Below are 16,138 nucleotides of genomic sequence, written 5' to 3' on the forward strand. Positions count from 1 at the left end.
AAACTCAACTCAAGTTCGATGAATATTATTACCCTTAGTACTAGGTGAACTGTATGACGGATATAATATAAGAAATATTCCACTCCGAAATGCGCCACCCACCATGGTAAGTAACATGTTATATCTCTGTGTCTGTAGTTATACTGCCTCACGGAACATAAGTATTATATAGCCCGCTATGTTTGGGGGTAGAACATTTGATGAAAGCGTGGTACCAACCTAGACGGTCTTGTACAAAGCTTTACCTATTTCAGTACAAAAATAAATATTTTGTTAATTGGAACATTGTTTCAAGAAATATGACTTTTTGTTGAAGCTCGTGCGTGTAATGTGAAAAAACCATACGTAACAATTGGCATGTTTTTCGTATTTTGGTTAGGTTGAGTCGGTTGTTTAAAAATTCTTCCAGCACATATGAATATTTAACATTCAAGTAGTGGCGTTGTTGGTTTCGTAAGTGTGATGTGGTTGTAAGATTGCACATAAGTCATAAATCGTACCAACGCTCTTGTGAGCCTGGCCATACAGGATCTGGTTAGAATCGGACCACTGAACGTATCTATTTAGCAAAATCGAAGCTTTAATAGTGCGAGCTGCATCTGTTGTCCTGTGTAGTATGTAACATGTCTGCGAATGTCTGTAATATCAATAGATAATCAGCTTAGTGGCTGATTTAATAGGTGACTGTCGAAAACCTCATATCAGTAATATGCGACGCAATGTAATCCATTTAGTCATGCACAACGACACAAAATGTAATTGATTAGGTGTTATAAATATGATTATCAAAACGATCAGTTGATTTAACAAGGAGAATTGTATAATCTTTAATCTTTAGATAATACGTTTTCGACAAAAATAGAATAAAAACATATACAATCAAGAATCAATCGGCTTTCCTTATAGAGAAATACTAGAATACAGTGGAGGGGTTATTATGTACGGATCGGATTTTAACTAAAATTTAATATTCAATCCAATTATAGACAACTTACTAACACTCGCTATATAGCCAGCTGAGACCCATTTTTATAACATAATTAATTTACTTTTATCATAACTACTATTATGAATGTGTAAGTAAGCTCTGTTTGCTTGTCTGTTGTTCTTTTACGAATTTGATGAAATTTGGTATGAAGTACCTACGTTCGAATTCCAAGGAAGGACATAAGCTACTAATAGGATCTTACGTACCCAACATCTGACAACCAACCCCTTAAAAGCGAGCGAAGCCACGGTCTACAATTTTCAATGATACATATTGAATCGATTCAAATAAAATATTATAATCGTATAATTGCATATTTTTTTTCGAAATTAGTTTTTAAGCAACACGTTTTCAAAGTTATTTCTAAAAATGAATATTTTTTTTTTATTATTAATTTAATTCCATATCACAATTCATCCAACAAATCATTCAACTGTGTCTGAACTAAATACATAAATAATTCAGCACTGTTACCTAGGATTCCCATAGCTAAAGTTTACAAGATTACTTATTTTCAGCAGACCATATGGTGAATTTTTTAGTTAATAAACAATAAAATGAAGATAAAAATTAAAAATTATATCACTTAAATTAAAAAAATCCAAACTCAAATGATCTTTCTTATCACGTCATCCAATTTTCCATTAAGGTTGCAGTTACACTGTAGTAAGTTACAGCTCATAAAAAGATCTTTACAAACATATTCTTATGAGAAACCACTAGATTTAAGAGAGATTAATTATTGCTGATGCAATATATAATTTTATCTTTAAATATTTTTAACGGTGTTTATGGAACATATATAGAACAGTTTTTATAATACTGTACTATTATAAATATATATTTATAAGTGTTTAGAAAACTGTTTAATTTTTTTTTATATTAGTAGTAGTGTTTGAATGTATGCGTAAACAGACATTTTCATCATATATTTAAAGTATATCTTCTACCACGGTCTAAGATATACTTTACAATATCACTGCAAATCTTAAAGTATCGAAATAGAAATAACACGAAAACGATTGCTAACAAATCTTGCGTATTGTTCGAACTGCTATTAACCCGATAATTTCTACAAAAGAAGGCTTAAACGATATAACGTTACATAACTAGAGTCACGTAGATCTATTGCAGATATGATACTACTACTCATAACAATATTCATTGTTCAGCGATAGTCCAGATATTAAACTTTAATGTAATAATATTAAAAAACATCCTATTCCACGTATCGTATAGAGGTATATCGTAGAAAACAATTATCTATTAGCTAGTCTGGCACGCAGTTATCCTTGAAGATTTTGGACTTGATTATTTGAGAAATTTTATCTATTTTAAATACAAATTTATTTCGTTTTATTAATAATCATCTCAATGATATATATGTACATATATATATAATACTAGCGAGCCGCCCCGGCTTCGTACGAGCGCATTGCTGATACTAAATATACTACAGAATGTTTTACAACGTTCACAGCTTTTTTGATTTTTTTTGCCGTCTCATCGGATTATGATAGTGAGGAAATAGAGACTACACCGGTAGTTACGCATGCTCTTGTGCACTATTATATGTCCTGGGTTGTTGGCTGGTCTCCCTTGAGACTGGCCGCCATAGCTGCAATCTTTCAGGACGGCATCATCACATATACCAACTTAGATTAATATTAGATATGCGACAGAATGAACCGTGAAGCAGATCTTTTTGTTTATACAATATTTGTAAAATTGATGGATCGAGTTTAGAGAAAAATAAAAATAAAAAATATATGAAATATATTTAGTTGTGGTAGCATTCTTTTGTATGACTAAAATTTCTTATTTTTCTTGATTTATATTTAAGGGAGGTAGACGAGTAGATAGAATAACTGATATGCAATTGATCTTTACTCAAACGATTTTAAAGCGCTTTCAACGACGATCTAAGACGTTACGAATTGTGTATAAACACTGGCTCACTTACCCTTCCAACCAGACAAGCAAAAAAATAAACAAGTGTTCTACTAAAATATAAGTTTGCATATTTAAATATACGTAACCTCACTTGCGGGGAGATTTTACAATTGTACTTTTTAATTACGTATTATTATTTTTAATATTTGTTATTATTTTAATAAAATTTTCATTGTTTATGCGGAAATTATAAATTACGCAATACACTGTTTAAAACATCACATATCGGTAAATTCGATTTATAAAACAGAAAATATATTTAAAGACAAAAATACAAATATTTATTTATTAAGCCCTGACATAGATATTACATAGGTAAAAGTATAACAATCTACTACACAGGTAAAGTAAATTCTTAAAAACGGTTACAACTAACAAGCGTTGAATGTTCCTGTTAAATCACCATTTCTATTCAAATGGTAAAAATTAAATCAGTCCTCCTATACCATTGTAAATAAAAAATAACTATACATTAATTTTACAGAATTACATCAGAAGTCAACACATCAGTAAAGTAATAAAAGTAATGCATTAAGAAAGGGTTACAAATGCACAATTACGTTACGTTTAATTAATTACGTTAAGTAAAATTAAAGGAAATGATATATATATATAGCAATGTCGCTCCAAGGATAGTTTAACTCGATTGCTTAAAGTTTAGCAACGAATTAAAATTTCCCATATACATTCAGATATTCATTTTTTTCTTACCTTACCTGGTGGAAAGTGCCTACCACGGCCCATTGACATCTGCAACATCTGTGGGCCAGCAGATGCGTTGGTGGCCTTTAAGGAATGAATATGGAGTATCTGGAATAAGTATTAAATGTTTGGTTCAATCAGATTCATTTTTCCAATAAAACGTAAATCATGTTTTGTCTATTGTTTATCCAACATATATAATAAAACAGAGAATATAAGAGTATGGGATGAACAACAAAGAAAGGACCTTTTGCTGAAAACATATTAGTGCTCACGTATGCCCGCCTATACGAGAATACCGCAATCTCAATCCCCTTACTCTCATAATCCGATCGTATTGCAATCAGATACGATCGGAGTGAGTTTAGGCGCAGGACAAACATTAGCAAATTCCAAACTTCGAGTAGCTGATAATTTCTTCGAGAGCGCTCGATCCGAGACCTGAACTGGGAAACTGAAGTCTTTCAATTAGTCTCTAGACGAAAACAACAGTGAAAAACAAAAAGAATTATTATCATACTGGTAATTTTAGTAATCAAAATAATATTCCTTGATTATCTGATGTAAATGAATAAAATATATCAACACCGTCACGAAGTGTGCACTTGTCACGCCAAATTCCGAAAAAAAAAACTGCAATCGTTACCTCAGGTCATTGAAATCCGTATCTTATACGTTACTAAATAATTTAAAGGTAGGTCAGTTCTTTGAATATAAATTGAAGTTCAATCGAGAGATAAAAGTATTACGGGATTAAAAGCGGTTGCAAATTAATTTCGGATAACATTCGGTTGGAACACAAATTGAAAGATTTGCAACATGAGATAAAGCAAGGAACAAAAGAGATTATTTTACTTTAACAAGCATTCCTGCGGATTATTATTTTTATTCTTACTTAATAACACAATTTTATTACGAACATTACTAATATTGGGTATGCTATCTATATGCAAAGACATTTTATTTTTACATACATATGTACATTACCTGATTTGTATACTACTAGTTGTCAACTTCGGCTTCGCTTGTGTTTTAGGGGTTGGTTGTCAGGTATTAGGTATATATCTTGCCTTGGGGTTCAAGGTTGCTTCGTAACGAATCTCGCCAAATTCGATAAAGAGGTTTGGTCGTGAAAGCGTAAGAGACAGACAGAATTACTTTCACATTTATAATATTTGGATAGATAAGACTGTTTTTAGTTCGGTGGAGATACGGTTAGGTGCTAACAAGTAATAATGTAATCAATAAATGTGTATCAAATAAATATTTCGGTTAGTTATAAAGTTAACAAAACATTGTTTTGTCTCAGTAGATTTATGGAAAATAAATATATGTGGGAAATTTAATTCACAAGTGTCAAATAAAAACTAAGAGCATGACAAAAACTGTTCGAGTTTTGACAATAAAATTTTAAGTATTAGTCAATACTTTAAATAAAGCAAAGTAATAAAATTTACTTCGAAAGTTTAATTTTTTTGACAATATTTTTTTTTCTAAATAGGTTAACTTAAAATAAATCGAACAATATAAACCAATCGTAAATGTTTACGTCATCAAGTTCCTAGAAATGTGATAATAAACAATTGGTTTCTAGCTATTATTAGTTTCTCGAACGAGTCTGTCAAGTACTCTTCATTGTGTATGACGAATAGATTTTGGAGTGAGAGTTTCTTATGCGTATCGCCTTGGAAAATTCATAAGAGAGTTAAGGCGATAATCACACATTTTTGGGTCTACTATACTTCAAAAGTAAAATTCACCATTTTGCTCGCCGCCTAGTTGTTAGGAACCTAGTTTGAATAGGGTTTGGGTTACTTAGTCAAAAATCTGATGGTTTTTATGGTGAGACGGCTTTGTAATAGCTATATGTAGGTACCACTTACTCATTATATATTTTACCATCAAAGAGCAATACTTAGTATAGATGCATCACCTCGATAGGTAAGGCAATTAGGTATATGTTTAAATTTAATTTATTAATTTTATACCCCCTCTGAATCTAAATAAATCCAGTTTGAAAGGTAAGAAAGTCCGTGTGTATACTGTGAACTAACGCTACACGGGATATAGGATCTCAATTTTTAAGGTTGTTGGCACTGTTATATGAAAAACATCTCGTAAAACAAATAAATAATCTAATTACTGTTACAGTAGCAAACGGACAGATAGGAGTGATCCTGAATAGATTTTATTTTCATCAGATATACGAATCCATATCAATAAGAGCTATTTCTATAATTTTAACCACTGTCTAAACAAAAAAAGTTTCTAGTAATCTTAAATTTTAATGAGGACACGTTAAAAACGTATGACATTATAATATTAATTAAAAAAATATATATTCATATTTATCTTCCTTGAGAAAAAAATATAGGTAAACAGTCGGATATAATTTTTTATTTTGTATTATTATATGAAGATGATCAATATTTATAAATGAAACAAGATTAAATTGAAATGACAGATAGTATCACTTATCTATTAGTAAGGTTTTAATCAATTAACCTCTCTATATAAATTGTGAGACAGATGTGACACAACCGCAGTTGGCTTGTACAGTGAAAATGAGAGGTGTTTTCATGTTTACGTTTCTGGCCATGGGGCTGGCCACCGTCAGCTGTGAGTTTACTTTTTTATTTTGACATATATTTTTATTTTTACTTTTTATTTTTACTTAAATTATTTATTATTCTTATCTCTAAGGTTAAGAAAATATTGCTGAGTATAGACTAAATTTTATATGTCGTTTTCACGCGTGGATATTAAAGGGGTAGTTATTAGTGCTGTCAAATAAGAAATTATGTGCAAACGAATCAGTGCAGTGTAGTATACAAAAGGAATTTTGAAAATTCGAACCGTGTTGAGTAACAATTCAAAAATTTATTTAATTTAGAGAATATTCGACAAATTTTCGAAAAATTCGAATATTTTATTATTATGTTCACAATTCAGTTTGTACGCATAATAATCACATCATCAATGAAATGCAGATGTTCGCACGTTTAAAAAAAATGACAGTGAATTGTTATGATGCGCGCGCACAGGATGACAGGATTACATTATGAAGTTGAATATGAATGATTAGGATGCTGACAATACAATGACAATGATTAATACAATTCTTCCTTTGAGGTCGATGATGGAAATTCTTCTAAAACGGTACAGCTGTAAAAATTCTCATCCTATGGGTTATATTTTGGTCATAATTCTACTTTACTTTTCCTTGATTTATTTTAATTCAAAGATAGGAAAATAATTATACTTTATATTCGGATGATAATGTTTCAAATAGGTACGTAAATTTTACGTAGAGCTAAAATCTTTTATTTTTATTGAGATTACAGATTTGTGCAATCTCAAGAGAGAAATATGTGACACTCATATTTATTCCAAAAAAGTTTTTTTTTTATATTTGTTGCGTTCCGATTTGAAGGGACGAGTTTCCCAGATGATCTTACAGCCTTTAATAGCTAAATATAAATATGTTTCTTAAGTATTCATATAAAAAAAACCTCTTTAGATTATTTTCAAAGGGTCACAATTTACAAATTTTAAAACTTCTAAATAAAATCACAACAATTGACTGCATTCATATGTAATTTAATTACCAATCAGTAATCAGACTATAATACGTACAAAATAGATATAGTACAAGTTTACCGCACGTATCAAGGGCCTTTGGTAGCTAAAGCAATAACGTACACTTCGCATAGCATCGAATTCAAGTACCAATTGAACGTAAAATCGATGTTAGTAATACCATATGTTGTCAAGGCAGAAATCGTTAAGGGCATCAAACCGAATCGTACGAGAATTAAGTCTTCAGTACTGTTCAATTGCCGTCGACTTTACCATTAAGGTTCCTGTTAGAATGAGGGCTATACTCGTCTTTAATATAATATTACGAATATTGACCGATTATGGAGACGGTGACTAGAGAATTAGCATCTATTATGTTTCTTACCCGCATGACAAGTCGATGTATATTGATGCAAGCAGGAATCTCATTTAGTCATTTATTTCGACGATATGGAATATCGTTACCGATCTTTTAGGTTTTTTCAATTTATCTTGATGCGAGCATTATTTTGTGTTTTCTGTTATTTTGATTATATTAACGAGGCATATGAGATGACAAATCATTCTGTGTATCGTATCTGTATTTTTTAAGAATGTCTATGGATGTGTTTACTCTGTATCACCTTTATGAAATTCACCTTTTATTTCTAAGTTGTGAGGACGATTAGTGATATTGATAGCATATTTTTAATCCTACATAATACTTAGAGTATAGAATGTTATGTTACAGCCCAGGCATCAATGAGGATAATGGGTGGGACACTCACAAATGTCGAGTCGTATCCATACATTACTTCACTCCTCCGTTCGCAAGACATGGTGACTTATAGGCAGACATGTGCCGGTAGTGTTCTTACCAGCAGACACATCTTGTCTGCCGCTCAGTGTTTCATGTAAGTTAATATGAATCATTTATTTATTAATTATATTTAATAGTTTTGGTGCATAAACGATTTAGAATTTGTATTAAATTGTTTGTCTGCACTAAAACCATAGAATCGATATATCATTGAGAAACTTCACATGTTCTTTAAGAAGGATTCAGAATTGAGATTCTGATTACTGAACTGAGATTTTAATTACTAAATAATTTTAACTCTGAGAAATCAATCGGCACTACAGCTAGGCTAAGGCACATGTGACTGAATTTCATTGAAATTAGACACATGCAGGTTCCATCACGAAGTTTTCCTTCACCGCCGAGCACGAGATAAATTATAAAAACAAATTAAGCACATGTAAATTCAGTGGTGCCTGCCTGGGTTTGAACCCGCAATCATCGGTTAAGATGCACGCGTTCTTACCACTGGGCCATCTCGGCTCAATCGGCACTAATTCAACGCATTGTTTATGATTTTGAATTCGGTAATAATGTGACTTTTGTTTAGTTTGTTAAGTGACAAAAATAAAAGCTACGGTTGATAGGTCACCAGCCAGATAAGTATCAGATATTCTTCCGACAAACAGCAATACTTAGTATTTCTGTATTTCTTGAAAGGTGAGTGAGCGAGTATAACTACAGGCACAAGGGACATAACATCTTAGTTCCCAAGGTTGGTGGCACATTGGCTAATGTCGCCCACTCACATATTATATCATAAAATAATCTAAACATAGCTATTATCTAATGTAATTATTTTGTTGTTGTTATGTAATGTAACTTTAGAAGATTGTTCGTGTGATATTATTAATAAAAAAATAGGTATATAATAGGTTCACTTATATACATACAATACAATAACAATATAATATTAATTATGAAACGTAAGTTTACAGCGTCTCTGTTTGTGTGTCACGTAGATGAGTTGAAACTTAGTGACGTACCGCTTCTAATTTCGAACGACCTCTAATAAAAGCTGTTTGGTCTAGTCAAAGAAAATTTACTTATTTATTTATTTTTGGTTTTTCAGTGGTGATACAACAAATAATTGGCGAATCAGGGCTGGGTCCACGTGGGCCAACAGCGGTGGTACTATTTACTTCACCGAACAGATAGTCCTCCATCCTAATTTTAATACACGCACGTTCGACAGTGATTTAGCCATTATTCGAACTACTACGCCTATGGACATCACCAACACCGTACGCGTCGGGTCCATCGCTGGCACTACCTATCAGATTTTCGACAATCAAGCTGTGTGGGCTGTTGGATGGGGAGCAACTTCGGTGAGCATAATAAAATCATGCCATTTTATAAAAATCAGTTAAAAGTAGTAATAGGAAAATAATTATAAAGAGAAAATGCATGATTTCCATGGTATAGTTAGGCGGACAGCCGAATGGGCCACTATATGGTATGTGGTCACCACCGTCCATTGATATTATTATTATAATATTAATTGTGTAATTATTGATATTGTTATTATAATATTAATTAAGTAATTAAAATATGACATATTGTGGCTAATATTAGCCACAATATGTCATAAGCCTTAGAAGCCATTACGTTGCCAGAGTAAATGAGCCAGTGGCTGGCTCATTCATCTTTCAAACTGGAACATAACAGTACTAAGTAATGCTGCTTATAGGTAGGATATTAGATGAGTGTGTGATACCTACTCACATGAGCTTGCACAGCCATACCAGCTTGTAAATGTATCGGATTAGATAAAGATCAAATTCAGTACCCAAAAAACAAGCACAGAATTTTAATAAACATTCCAATTAACAATGTTTTGTATCATTCAGTTCGACGGGTGCACGAGAAAGTGCACCGACATGGCCCATAGTTACGACCAACATGGCCAATGTTTGTAACCATATTCAGTATCGAGGTGATCTATCAATTAATAAAGTAATGATATACGTGATGAGATGTTTCAGCTTAAATCTATTACATGAAACAGAATAAATGGTTTCAGGCGTTGACGATTAAATATATTCATTAAATTTTGAACTTTATCAATTGTTTGTCAATACTTTATTATTAATATTTAAAGACTATTAAAAATAAAATTTAAAAAAAAAATATTTACAATTTGGTGATAATTTTGAAACTGAACTATTAAGAATCCAATACTGAACTGACTGATGTTAGGAGTGCTTTCCTACTCGTCTCATAATGTTATATTTGAAGTTGTCTACCGGTTACTAAGTTTTACGTATGTAAGACGTAAACAGTTACCTTACGTTACATCCTTACCCTTACTTTGTCTGGTGTTGCCACTTACTTCCTTATAATTTAAATATATGTTTTTTTAATAATATTTTTACAGTTTGGAGGTGCCAAGTCTGAGCAGCTTCGGCACGTGCAGATCTGGACTGTAAACCAACAGGAGTGTAAGAATCGCTATGCTGCTCTGATGTATTCTATCACAGATAACATGCTCTGCTCTGGGTGGCTCGACGTTGGCGGCCGCGACCAATGCCAGGACGACGCTGGCGGTCCTCTCGTCCATAACTCTGTAATCATCGGTGTTAGCTCGTGGGGTCACCAGTGTGGGTTAGCCCGTTACCCAGGTGTAAATACGCGCATTTCTCGATTCACTCCGTGGATTCAGGCTAATACATAAACTTGTTAATAACCATTGATATTAAATAAATTGAAATAAATGCTAAAAATGATAAGAAATTATATTATATGAGTTTTATTTATAAAAGTATTTATAACATACTAGCTGTTTCCCGACCGCTCCACTGGACATTAAATATATAGATGGGAGAGGATTAACGAAACTCAAAAAAATAATATACCTTTAACCATTTAGGGACGATTTCGCGTTGATTGACCGATCAATCTCGTACTAATACGTTCAATAGTATTCACGTGGTTGACTTTTATTTCATTGACAGTACAAAAGTAAAAATAAACAATTTTTTTTATATATGTATTTATATATATGGCGTCACAGTGGCGATATAAGAATGATAAAATTTTGTATTACGATTTTGCAGTACATTAGGCGCTAAGCTATTGTCGATAGGAGTTCTCTTGGTTGGCAAAAATGTTAATTGATGATATTTTTATATTAAGTTTTCAAGAGTATATTGCTTAACATGCTTACATTCAGTGCGCATATTGAGAGTGTCATTGTGTCACGATGGAACTTGTTCAACTTGAACTTAAAAAAATCTTAAAGAAAAATTGTGTCTTATCGTGTAGTTTTTGAGCAATGGAATATTTTCATTACAGGCCTTTTTGAAAACAACCTTTTTTCTAATTCTTAATATTTTCAAGAAATCTGATAAAAATAGTTGAATATTGCTGTTAAAAAGAATGAAGTAAATGCAAGCGTAATTATTTAGTCTTATTAAAAACGCTACAAAGATATATCAACAGTATAAGTACATGCTTTTATTTATTATATAACACGTATTTTTATTTACTTATTAAATCTTTATTGCACAAGATTTATACTAAATATAAAAAGAAGAGCAGGTAAATTATAAAGTATGCAAAGGCGACCTTATCACTTAGAGTGATCGCTCTCAGGAAACCTCTATTCAGAATTAAGGTAGGATAAAAATCCGGCAAAGTGTTCACTTATAAATAACTTAGATAACAAAATAACTTAACAATAAAACGTTATATATAAGAAATACGCACATTAATATACATATAATACACACACAAACAAATGTTATGCATACGTACACGTAATAATGTAATATGATAAAGTTTCATTGATAGGTAATAAGTACACAAACAACTTTTACATATCTGTATGGCTTAGCCTGACGAATTCCACGCGGCAGGAAATTATTTGATAGTTTTAACTGTAAAGGTGTCACGGAGGCGTCAACGATTGATTTGCCGTTATTTAATATATTTACTAAATAAATAAATGGGGTGTATTGGATAGTCTGTGGCTTGTACTAACTGTAGTACACAGATGGCCCATTTTCCAGTATGCTAGACAATATTTAATTTAAAAAAAATGAAGTTGATCCTGTTCCGATCACGGTTCATTAGATACTATAACGATATGTTTATACAGTTTAATAGAGTAGTAGAATTATTGTAACGAAATGTGTTAATCTAATTCATTGTCCGTTGCAATCAATATCAATCGATAATAACGCTTAGTTTATAATCTGGGATAACGAATTTAATGTCAGACAGTATTTGTTGTCTTATCCGTTATTTTGTAAATTCATAAGATAATATTGATTAATGTTGCAAGTCTAGTTATAAATGAATACTATCAGTTGTTATTTTTATCTCTAAGACTCATATTTGTCAATACATTAATATATTTTTAAACTATTCTGATGTCACTAAAGATATATTAATAATATTATTTTCGATTGTTTTTAGGTTATAATTTATTATTTAAAAGTATAGCATCTTGCCTAATTGCCTCCACTGGTGACAGGACGGCTCGTTCATGTTTTAGCATTCGGTCATGATTTGTATAGTAACTATTTTTAATTTTTATTTGTATATAATTAATATTTATTATTATTATACATATTTATTATTATCATAATTGCCTTCATATTTATTATTATTATACAAATTATATATTGCTTTATTTATTGTAATTTTTATTGAAACCGTATTTTAATAAAAATGGAATCATATTACTAATCATAAATATATTTAATGTAAAAAAAATATTCATCACCCATTGAATTTTCGACAGCGATAATTATATTATAACTGCGCCAACATAAAATATATTCATACATCATAAATGAGAGATTCTATCGTTTATTCAAAATTCAAAATAATATGTTATAAGTTTAGTAATAAACTTGTGTATGCTGCTGAGATATTTTATGTGTTCAAGCTTAGGCGTCTATTACACATTTCAGAGTTTTTGCGAAAAGCGACTTTAATGTTAATATCTTCGTTCATTGCTGGGTTTCTTAACAACACTTACCAAAGTTTACTTGTACACTTATTAATAGACGGGTAACGTAAAATATCGTAGCAGTGGCACGCTTCGTTTCAGCTTAAGTAGAAATATGGAAGGTTGCCAACTTTGCTTGTTAGACATTGTTTTTCTTGCGGTCTAGTTTTTGGATTATACGTAAGATTAAATAGAAACGTAATGTCTTTTTTTATTACATTTTCTTATAATGAAATATTTCGTTACGATAAATATTTAAAGCATTATACGGTTTCACTTATACTCGCTTAATAAGCGAGTGTTTAGTGAACAATGATGTATTTTGCTTTGCATGGTCAAATCAATGGTAACAATTTATATATTTTAAATTAATTGTCGCCCGAAGCTTCATCGTCATCTGTTTTATATGTTACATTGGCAGAATATTTAGCGCTCAATTGGCATATATGAATGCCAGAAAAAACATGTACATAATTTTTTTTTATAAGATGATAAATACTTTTTTTTTAAGTTAATAGTTTAAAAACAAATTAGACCTAAGATTATGTAAGTTATATTGAGTGTATATTCTTATGAATCTTCTCTTATATTCAACTCCAGATCTCAGCCAACTCCAGATTAACTTGTACACTTAAAATTCTATTCGTAATATTTCCTTAAATAACCCGAGACCCGTCCATTCTTATTGCATCACATAAATCAAGTAATTATTAACAAATTATGTTAATACAATAATTTATTTTAATTCACTAAAATCAGCGTAAAATATGACGGCATTGAAAACGTTGTTAAACGGGTATTTTATTAAACATTGTTTTCTCTCTTTCTAACACAATTGACTTGACTGTCGAAAGACGAAGACACAATATTAACCAATGTTCGCCTAAACATAATTTATATGTTAATATTTAGGATAGGTACTTGAAACAATGGTTTGAAAAATATTTTAGGATATTAAATGATACGAATCTCAATATATGGTTATCATATAAATTCCAATTGCGTGTAAAAGGAGTTATATGCTTATAAATGATTTTACATAAATATATATAGTACAATGTAATTATGGAATTATGTTTCACAAACTATAAAGTTAAGTAAATATGGATATCGACGTGTGCATTAATGTATAATGTTCCTGAGTTATGGGTATACCTTTTTTACTAAACTTATTTAAGTTTGCAAAGTATCGATCGTCGCCTAAATAAATACTTCATCTGTAAACTCACCGAGTACCCCAAAAGACAGCGTGACTCAGCCCTTCTCATTCTGGAAAGTTGTTTACGTACCTGAAAGGAGATAATGATGTATTACTTATGATTTTATTTTTAAAAAAAACATTTAAACGTTTCATTTTTTTGTTTTGTTTTTTTTTCTAGTAAATGGGCCATCTGATAGTGAGCGGTTACCACCGCCTAAAGACTATGGCGCTTTAAGAAATATTAACCATTTCTTAAATCACCAATGCGCCACCAATTTTGTGATGTTATGATCCTTGCGCCTGTAGTTACACTGACTCACTCACTCTTCAAACGGAAGACAAAAATACCGGTACTGTCGTTTGGTGGTAGAATATCTGATGAGTGGGTGGGGTGGTACCTAGAAAAACCAATAAAACCAAAATACATAAAACTTATACCTCAATATTCGGCGCGTTTTGTAGTTCAACGATTAACTATGTCAATTAACAATTTTAAATCCCATGTCATAACAAAAAAATATTACATATTACAATATTATATTAATTATAAAAAAGTATATGTAATAATTTAACTGATAAAACTCTGTTATTAAAATCGTAGAGAAGAGTCTATTAGTATCTTACCGGTTCTTGCCAGTAGAATCTACTTTTCGAATCGGTTTAGCTTTAAATTTAAAACAAACATTGTAGCATGATGATTCAAAAGTCCTTTAATAAGCCAATCAGAGTTAAAAAATGTTTAGCGCTGATTTTGTTAAATATAATTTTATAAGTATCGTGTTTCGCAGCTTAACCCGCTTTAAATGTAGACTGTTAACGTGACAAGCGTGAATTACTTGTTCTTGTAACGAATAATAATAATAATAAATAAATAATAAATATTGGACAACATCACATACATTACTCTGATCCCAATGTAAGTAGCTAAAGCACTTGTGTTATGGAAAATCAGAAGTAACGACGGTACCACAAATACCCAGACCCGAGACGACATAGAAAACTAATGAACTTTTTCTACATCGACTCGGCCGGGAATCGAACCCGGGACCTCGGAGTGGCGTACCCATGAAAACCGGTGTACACATCACTCGACCACGGAGGTCGTTAATATAATTAATATTCTATTATCAGCGTTTTCTTAAACTCTCATGGTTTTTTGTTTCGCTTTGAGTTAAAGTTGCACGTGAGATTTAGAGGCACGGTTTGTGTTCAAGGTCATTTCGAAATGACTTATTGTGTCTGAAAAAGCTGGCGGCCTACGTATACCATTGTTAAACAAAGGGCAGATGTTACTTCAATGGTAGTGTATATGTAGATATTATGATTATTTTTACATAATATGTAATAAATACACAATGAATAGAGTTTCAATATATTCTTATTTACTCTTATTTTGTTTACGGCTCTTATTACTTTTGACGACCTCCGCGGTCGAGTAGTGTGTATACCGGTTTTCATGGGTACGCCATTCCGAGGTCTCGGGTTCGATTCCCGGCCGAGTCGATGTAGAAAAACTTCATTAGTTTTCTATGTTGCCTTGGGTCTGGGTGTTTGTGGTACCGTCGTTACTTCTGATTTTCCATAACACAAGTGCTTTAGCTACTTACATTGGGATCAGAGTAATGTATGTGATGTTGTCCAATATTTATTTATTTATTTATAACTAATATGTATAATGTACGTATGTAATTAGTGATTATTCATACATCATCCAGTGTAATGTAAGAATTTAGTCTTATACATAATAATGTACTTGAAATATTTATATAAATATAAGGTTTTATATATCTACATTAAAGATTAAGCTGTTTAAGTTAATCAATAGGTTTTCGTTATTAAAATAAGTTAATGAGGTTATATTAAATATATATTTGTAGTGTTTAAAATTCGTCTCGTGCTCGGCAGTTAAAAAAACATCGC

The 16,138-nt window shown here is 31.3% G+C and overlaps 2 protein-coding genes across 4 annotated transcripts in view; one reads left to right on the plus strand and one right to left on the minus strand.

The window, feature by feature from the left end:
- Kcc (kazachoc) overlaps positions 1 to 16,138 on the minus strand; it is a 361,663-nt gene that overhangs the window by 134,964 nt on the left and 210,561 nt on the right. The window lies entirely within an intron of this gene.
- On the plus strand, positions 6,127 to 10,796 carry LOC135193341 (trypsin CFT-1-like). Its single transcript, XM_064215217.1, has 4 exons — positions 6,127 to 6,262; positions 7,953 to 8,115; positions 9,133 to 9,388; positions 10,438 to 10,796. Exons 1-4 carry the CDS (start codon positions 6,208 to 6,210, stop codon positions 10,732 to 10,734), a joined length of 771 nt encoding a protein of 256 aa, XP_064071287.1. The 5' UTR covers positions 6,127 to 6,207; the 3' UTR covers positions 10,735 to 10,796.

The sequence above is a fragment of the Vanessa tameamea genome, chromosome 2 (assembly GCF_037043105.1).
Source record: "Vanessa tameamea isolate UH-Manoa-2023 chromosome 2, ilVanTame1 primary haplotype, whole genome shotgun sequence".
NCBI lineage: Eukaryota > Metazoa > Arthropoda > Insecta > Lepidoptera > Nymphalidae > Vanessa > Vanessa tameamea.